This window comes from Culex pipiens, chromosome 3 (assembly GCF_016801865.2).
Source record: "Culex pipiens pallens isolate TS chromosome 3, TS_CPP_V2, whole genome shotgun sequence".
In the NCBI taxonomy this organism is placed as follows: domain Eukaryota; kingdom Metazoa; phylum Arthropoda; class Insecta; order Diptera; family Culicidae; genus Culex; species Culex pipiens.
Genome location: NC_068939.1, coordinates 100,311,865 through 100,320,934, shown reverse-complemented (window position 1 = coordinate 100,320,934; position 9,070 = coordinate 100,311,865). Strand labels below are relative to the sequence as shown.

At 37.2% G+C, this 9,070-nt stretch overlaps 1 protein-coding gene across 2 annotated transcripts in view; it reads left to right on the top strand.

Annotated features, from left to right (window-relative positions):
- The first annotated feature begins 5,761 nt into the window (after positions 1 to 5,761).
- Positions 5,762 to 9,070, top strand: part of LOC120421932 (uncharacterized) — a 6,918-nt gene continuing 3,609 nt past the window's right edge. The window contains exon 1 of one of the 2 annotated variants that reach the window (XM_052711176.1): positions 5,762 to 6,095. In XM_052711176.1, the coding sequence (XP_052567136.1) occupies positions 6,062 to 6,095 (34 nt within the window). In that variant the 5' untranslated portion in view covers positions 5,762 to 6,061. The other variant, XM_052711177.1, reaches the window with a different exon arrangement.

Here is a 9,070-nt window from a genome sequence, read left to right as displayed (position 1 = left end):
GGTAATTTTACTGTCTGCATGTAAATTTATCAACTCACTATATGATTTATATAAATGTTTATATTGTTCCTTATCCTTTTCCTTTCCTGTAACACACCATCTCCTCGAAAAACGAAACTATTGGCACTACGCCCCCCGGGGCATGGCCTTCCTCTAACGTGGGATTTCTGCTCCAGCGCCTCTGACGAGACAGGAGAAACCGGGACCGACGTTTTACTTCACCATCCGATAGAAGCTCAGTGGATAAGCCGGGAATCGAGCCCGCGTCTCATAGCATCATCGGGATCGGCAGCCGAAGCCGCTACCCCTGCGCCACGAGACCCACTATCTCCTCATACCATATATGATCAAACTGTTTAAATTAACGAAAATTTCTAGGACAGCATGGGAACCATCTGGAGCATTTATATTTTAAATAACTGCTATTTTTTACAGCTTCCTGGAACCATCTTGATTTTATTTGTATTATATTTGTTTCAGTTATTATTATACAAAACTATATGCTTATTATATAATACACTAAAGACTCACATTTACACGTACAATTTTCCAAATCATTTAATACATTACGCATTCAACAATTTTCATCGGCCCGATGAAATTCCCCTAACCCCCATTCCAAACCTCCCAAAAATATTCCGTTCACTTTTAAAAGTCGCATGGGTTCCCTGCACTTTTGCCACTAGTGAACAACAAAAACATCCCGTCCCAAATCCCCACGGGACTGTATGGGCGTAGCCTTGGAGCATAGTGTGGAAATTTACGTTCTTAGATATTTTTGGATGTACCGGGCAGCAATCAAATTGTCTAAGAATATTGAATTGACCATTGTGGCACCCCCTACAGCGTGGTGCAGACCCGTTATGCTATGCTATGCTATGCTAAAATGTACCTCAACTTTACTGCCGCTCGAAGCTAGTCCGTCCCATATGTAATTTCGTAATTTTTAAGGTAATGATGCAGTTCGGTTCAAAATCATGTAGTCAGAAAAACTAATAAAAATTAAAATTCTAGAAAACCGGAGAAAATCCACTTTTTCGTGAAATTCTAACACGTAGCCTTATAGGCGGGACAAATTTGAAATGCGTTTTTCTCGGCTTGCTATTTTTACATATGGGACGGAACAACGTAGTCTGCGATCAGCAGAGAAGCGAGTCAGACGTGCGTCCCTCACAAACCAAAAGAGTGCTGAAAAGTGCAAAAAATGCCTCACGGCAAGAAAAAGAGGCGGTCCTCACCAGCAGGATCGGTAGATTTGAAGAAGCTAATGAATGCCGAAGCGCTACCTGCAAAGCCAGGCAGTTTGAGCAAGGTCGCTCAAAAATTGTCTGGAAACCAGTTCGCTACCCTCCCTGTGGACGTGAGCGAGAAGGAAGAATTTGAATGACGGGAAAAGTTGCCACTAATTTTTGTGAAAACATCGTCATCGGACTCGGTGCGAAAGTGGCTGACCGGGTTTATCATTATTTTTTGCTTTACGAGCTTACATTCGCTTGTGTGCTGATGGACTCAAAATTCTGCTACCTACCAGAAAGGATTACAACTACGTTCGGGATTTCCTGAACAACACCAAGATTGAATACTACAGCCATGACGATCCAGGTAAACGCCCCATGAAACAGGTCCTCCAAGGCCTGTACGACATGGATGTGATTGTGTTGAAAGAAGAGCTCAAATCTCTTAAGTTGAACGTGATCGAAGTCTTCAAGATAACGAGACACAACAAGGACATCAAGTATCGTGATCAACTGTACCTGGTTCATCTTGAGAAAGGATCAACAACGCACTATGGGGTATTTCCATATAAGCGAGCGGCCAAAAATATTTTTTTGCTTTTTTGTGACTTTTTTGTGTTGTTTGTACTTAGTATAATGAAAACAAATAAATTTTGATATTTTTCCAAAAAAAAAAAGTTTAATTTTCGATTTTTTCATATATTTGAGGCCACATGCATTAAAGTGGTGAATTTTAATATTCTTGCTCTGTCTATTTAATGCACGGAATGGCGGTTTATGCTATGTTAAAGTTTCTGATTTACGTTCAATCTCCCTCCCCTTTTTCTTGAGTTAAAATCCACCTCTCTTTGAAGACCCTCCCCCCCCCCTTCCTCTCCAATTAAAATTTGATTTTTGCGGTATTTTAGAATTTTAGACGGTTTATTTTATGGAACATTGTATGGATTCTCGTCCACGTTTTTGGTTGATCCACTTGCAAAATTCACGTTTTCCACGATAAATTCTTCTGAATCAAAATCACTACGTAAGCGATTGTCGTTAGATTACTTAAAATATGAACTTCTGCAATGTTGTAATTCTTACAAATATACTCGAAAGCAGTTCTCACGTTTTCAGAATAGTGCTTCGTTATATCGTACAGGGACACTACGGTATTATGATCCATACTTTCAAAAGAACACAACAACGAACTGATATGAATATTCGACGAATCGTTACTGTAAAATACTTTGAATAGAAATTTCTAATTTTATTAAACGTACCTAAGTACCAACAAAGTCATGAATATCAAATCAATTTCAAAACATACATAGCAGGTACGTCATTTCTGCCTCCGCAGGTAAATAATGCGATTTTAACCAAGCGTATACGCGAAATCATTACTTTTCTTGCAAGAATCAAAATGTTCAAAATGGCATAACTCAAAAAGTGCACATAAGTGCACTTTAAAATTTGGAGCCAAGTTAGGACATGGTTCAAATTTTAAGCTGCAAAATTTTCAGATCGCACAAATGCACACAAAAAAAGTATTCCATTAACAAAGTTGAAAAAAACTAAATTTTGAATAAAAATCCAACTTTTTTGATTTTTATTATTTTTTTAGCCTGTAAAAGTGTGTTTTGTAAAATGTTATTGAAAAGTTGAATCAATTACCTTTCTGAATATATATAATGATGCAGGAAAAAATACAATAACAGCTACACAGTACAACTATGAAAAATAATCATTTTTTTGTCAAAAAACATGTTTTTTCTTACCATTTTTGCCTTTGAAGGTCTGCAATTCAGTGAATTTTGAACCTACAACTTTCAAACTCCGGATTTTTCTTAGTTAGAATGTTTATTTTCGAAAAAAAAATACCAAAAAATAATTAGAGTATGTCGGTTTTTCGATTTATGGCCGCCTGAAACCCCATAGTGCAACGCCGTCTGAGCTGAAAGCAGTTCGGACAATTTTCAACATCATCGTGACTTGGGAACGTTATCGTCCAGTGCACCGTGACGTGACACAGTGTTCGAACTGTTTGCGGTTTGGACATGGTGGAAGGAACTGTTTCATCAAGAGTCGTTGTGCAAGCTGCGGAGGTGAGCACAAAACTGAAACATCGAAGCGAAATGCTTCAATTGCGGCGGCGACCATTCGACCAAGAATCGAAGCTGCCCAAAACGAGCTGAGTTTGTAAAAAATCGGCAGCAAGCGACGACGAGGCACCAACCAAATCGTCGCAAAACACCACCAGCATTCACGGACGTGGATTTTCCCGCATTGGCGTCACCTGGAGCGGGATCTGTTCGAGTGGTTCCAAATCTGCAGCCATTGCCGTTGAATCAGCGGCAAAAAGTTGCAGAGAATACAACACCTCTAGGCTTCAGTCAGCAACCGAGGGAAAACCAACCAGCTTCAACGGATGAAGGCAGTATTGACTTGTTTTCTCTTGTAGTGCAACACTGCGTGGTTGCAAAACTCGTGCGGAACAAGTGAGAACGCTTGGAGGATTTATCTTGAAATACAGTTCGTAGTTTACTCGTTCTATTGATTTTGAATAATTCAAAGGATTTTTTATTTTAGTTTTAAGTTAGGATTAGTTGTTAGAGTTATTTTTTTTCTTTTTTTACCCAAATGTATTCGATTCAATGCAAAAATGTAAAACAATTTGAAGTAAATAAATTTATGTGAACAGGTAATAATAAAACGAAAAATATAACAAAGATGAAGAGCATTTAGCCATACCACTAAGAATGTAAATGAAATGTAATTATTAGAAGAAAGTTCAATAAAGACAAATTTAATTTTTAAAAAAATCAAAAAACATATGGGACGGACCCGATTAGAGCGGCACTTTGGACAGCTGTCAAAATAACAGGATTTGTTCTAGGAACGAGATTTTTTCAGCGAAGTCATCTTAAGATGTCCCCTACACAACCCTTTTAACAGAATTTAGTTTCATTCAGAAGAACCTGAAAAATGGTAAAATCCGTAAAAAAATCACTTTGACCCAAAGCACAACCGACGTTATATGTAGACCTCTACAATGTCTAGAATCTACATCTACATTTGATTTCAGATCGATCTTTGATAAATAAATAAATTAAATTTCATTCAAACAAAATGCTTTGCAAACACCACGCACCGAGTGACTTGCAATAACTAAGTATCCACGCTTTAACATCATCAGCCGGAATCTGCACTGGAATTTGCAAACGTTAGCTTTAATCACAACAATCTCTCTTAAAATACAGGTTTACTTTTTGCTTCAACTTTCAAACTACCTATTCTGACTAAGACAATGACGTAGATGAGTCGATATTTTTGCTTCCTAAGACGGTTGACCAACTTTTATTTTTCCACATGAATCTCGGACAGAATTTGGTACATACAAGGTTTTACAATTAAAGTTAGATATAAAACCCGCTTAACCTTGAACACTGGATCTTTACACTGTGTAAGCAACTTTATGTAATAGTAAAGAGAAAAAAGTTACTTCCACGTTTTTTATGGATTAGGGGTTTGTCTCATGAAATGAAGGTCGAAGGTTTCATCACCAGCTCAGCACGTAATAAAACCAACTGCTGCTGTTTTAACTGCGATGCCCTTAAATCATGAAACTTTTGTTTAAAGATTTTGTGGCTTACTTACTAACTGAAACTTGCTACATCCTCAACTGGACTGGAAAATTATTTGCAACAGCAAGGCTCAAGGATGTTCCAATTGATAAGATTACTTTCCACTCTGGTGCAAACTAGACGCATTAAGTTGGGTGTACAATAAGATTGCCAGTTGCATCAAGAAAATTAACTAGGTCAAAGCAACTAAATGTGCTCGTTAATTTTTTTGTTCAAAAACGATTAAGAAATTTTTTTATCACTCACTTTCGAAGAAGCTTTTTCTAGTTTCAGATGTTTACTTTTTTGGTATATTGAAGTATTGAAATTTAAAACTATTGAACAAATCGTTATATGATATATGATCATTAAACACACACAGTAAAAGTAACTAAAAGTTTGGTTGATTTCAGCCTACTGACAAATGTAACGGAGAAAAATTTAGTAGGTGTAGCTTGGATTTTTTTTCAAATAAGGCGTTTAAAAATGTAAATAGCTCTTAAATGCTTCAATGATAAGATGAAATTGCTCGTTGATACCGACATGCAATCCCGTACGTGCATTGTTTCCGCGTGACGATTTTGTTCATATCTCTTATTTCAGATGAAAAACGAGTCTGTGCTGTGTTCATTCAGCCAAAACAAGCTCGTTTTAACGATGTCGTTTCAGTTTGCAGGTATAAGTGTTTAATTGGAACCGTTTTACCGATTCACACTTTAGAACGTTCATCGCGGGGAGTCGTCCATAGACAACGTAAATTTGAATTGCATAATTTCTCTGCACCTACTAACGTAGCTGATGAATGCCTCAAACTGCACGACACGACATGAACCAGTGTGTTTTCAAACGCTCTAGCACTTTTCCGTTCTTAATCGTGATGATTAAGCCGGCTGTTGTTTTTCACCGAGTACACAACAGCACAGTTCGCTCACACTCAGAACGATTCTACTCATCTTGTGAATCGGATGTGCTTGGAGTGGTTCTTGAGTAATTGGGGAGTTGTTTTTTGTTGTATTTTTACTGGAACGTTTACTACGCTTGGAGCTGCAGTGATAAGAAAGCATCCAAATATAGAACAAGCGAAATTTAGTGTATGTTTTTGTTTTGAAAGCTCTGCAAATATTTTTTTTTGCGAAAAGCTGATAGTAACAATTAATGAGGTGATAGTTGAATTCGTCGAATAAAAAGCAATTACAAAGTATATCTAGTAAGATAGCTGAAAATATGGAGCCGATTCAGTTAACCGAGGTGGAGAAAGGTAATGGAAAGGAAAAGTTCAGGCTATTATGGAGGAAAATTGTAAAAGTGAATTTGACATGTTATGTGTTTGGTTCTAAAAATATTCCTCACTACAATGAATGGAAGCCAGATTCTGCGCAGTAAGGAAAAGTTTCGTCGGAAGACAATGTGAAACAAAGGAAGGTGTCGTGTGATGTTAAACTGCTGTGATTGTTAAAAATTAATTTATCCTGGTCAAATCAGCGAAAAAATATTCTTCGAAATCTAAGATTTTATAAGAAACAACTAAGATTGTTTATATATAACGACGCTATTTTTTGTTAGTAATAGTTTTCAACATAAAGTTTTTATATTAACCAGTTCTGTGTTCATTAGTATGCACTTTAGAAATTTAAATTTCATGCAGTCTCATCGAGTCGGGAGCAGTTATTATTCAAAATAATATTTAATTACATCCAGCAAGTGCATCAATATAATCGTTTGATGCAAATCTCTTGAGAAAAAGATGAAACTCACAGCGGGGGACGAACTTGTTAGTGGTGAGAAAACACAAATCGCCGTCTGAAGTGTGTGAATGATTGCCCTTTTCAAGTCAAAGGAAACGAATATTGAATATTTTCAATTCATGTTATATTTCTTATCTTGTATTATTTATTCTTTTATTCTTTTCATACCGTCATTTGGAGCGCTGATTGAAATATCTGTTTACCCAAATCTTTAAAATTTATGAACTGAACTCGTTCTCCTTTGTAAACTCTTATTCTTTTTAAATTAGTTAACTGTTGAAATGTTTCCCGAGTCTCAGCCTAGGTTAATGACTACAATAATGTTTTTTTTTTCAAAACAACCTATTAATTCAAATGAAATAGAATGAACTTACGAGTTATGACTCGTTTTGAAGATGAAAATAACTTTCACTAATGGTGGTATTTTTTTACGAATTCAAAGAATACACTCAAACCCCGATGGTTTGACACCAACTGTTGTCAAACGAACGGGGTCACTTTTAATTTTGACACCCCTTTTAAACAGAGTTCACACACACTACCAAACGTTTGTTTTGATAGTGTTCATAAGCGCCGTGTAAAAAGTGACAGTTCGTCACCTTTTAGTTTGACTTTGACCAACAAACGGGGTAGAAACTAAAAAACTAAAAAACTAACTAAAAAGAGTTGCAAAAAATATTTCTTTTATTTAACTTTTAAGCAAAACAGCTCCATAATGTGGTATTTAAGGAACACATTATGGGGTGCAAACAACCCTAAAATTTTGAACGTTTGACTGGGCTCTAAATTGGCACCATACAATAGAGGAGAAAATCGTGACGTCGACGTCGTCGTGCTATCATGTCGCACCCGCCATTTTGACGTACCGAGAAAAACGCGTTTTAATGTTTGACCTTGAATAAACAAAACCGAAAGCACGTAATGTAAACAATAACAAACACGTTTTGTTTGGCTGACCATTCTGTGCATTGTCCCGAAGTTTGGTTAAAGTTGGTTGCTGGAGTCCCGAGTTATAATTAAAAATGTTTACGGTAGTCTAACTTGTACGTGCGTCAAACGCATCCTGACCTGAAATCCCTTTGCCCTTTGTCGCACTTACATCAATTTTCAGGGAGTGACAAGATAGCACGACAGGATTGAAACATCTTTTATATGTAGAGTGACAAAAATTTTCGGAGCTTTTTTGGTTTTTATTGAATATCTCAGGATTGAAATCGAATTTTGGGGATCTGTGAAGGTCAAAAGATGAGACATTGTGAGCTGCACAAAATGGCGTTCTTAACTCAATTTGGCCCAAAATGCACGTACGACAAGTTAGCACGGTGGCGACGACGTGACGTCAAATCACTCAAAGTTCATTTTGTGAGGGACTTTAACAGTGTTTTCTGTGGGAGAGAAAAGGAGGCGAATACTTTATGAAAATCAACCTGTCAAAATTCCTACTAGGAATTTCCTAGTCTCAAATGTTTTTCGCGAGTTGATTTTCTCCTCTTTTGATTTTTGAAATGATTTTTATTTTATTTGGCAGATTAGTTAAACCTTTTTGAAAGCGCTTTAATTGTGAATTCGTGACAAAAAATACAGGGTAAAAAATGGAAATTTCAAGCAATGAATTCAAAATAAAACAAAGTATCTAATTGCAACTGCAGATCCTTTAAAAAATCAAATTCAATTTTTCAAAATTTGTGCTGCGGGATCCCGAAACAAAAAAAAGGACATGCCATTTTTGTGTAGACACGTTGAGATAGTCCTAGAAAAAACATTGCTGCAATTTTGGCCGATTTTAGCGTGACATACTTTATGGATGACGACTTCCACGTCCGACGGAAGGCGTGATCAGACAAATCTCGTCTCGAAAAATGCCACCGGGACCTTCTGAGATCGAACCCAGGCCGACTGGGTGAGAGGCAACCACGCTTACCCTTACACCACGAGTCCCGGCAAGTTAAAATAAAGAATTTTCCGAAAAATTGTGAAAATTTGGAGCATTGGTATCTTTAGAAGATTTGTTGCAAATGAGACGGGACAACTTTTGGTTTGTTAGAAAATTAGGGTGGTTCACTATTGGGATGATTGTTAAAATCTACCTTTTAACAATATTTTTGTCTCCTTCGAGATCGAGATTTGTCTGATCACGCCTTCCGTCGGACGGGGAAGTAAATGTTGGCCCCAGTCTAACCTAGAGGTTAGGTCGTTAGCTCAGTTCAGGTGTAGGAGTCGTCTCGGTGGAGTCGCTGGTATGCAATTGAACTCACAATCCAAAGGTCGTCAGTTCGAATCCCGGGATGGATAGAAGCTTAGGCGTAAAAAGAGGTTTTGCAATTGCCTCAACAATCAAGCCTTCGGACACCTAGTTTGGGGTAGGAATCTCGCAATCGACATCGCCAAGGCAATGCTGTAAAGCGAACTATTTGATATGTTTTTTTTTGTCTCAAGCATCATTGTGAAAGACACCAAAATTTTATCTCGTAATCTACGCCTTCTACGA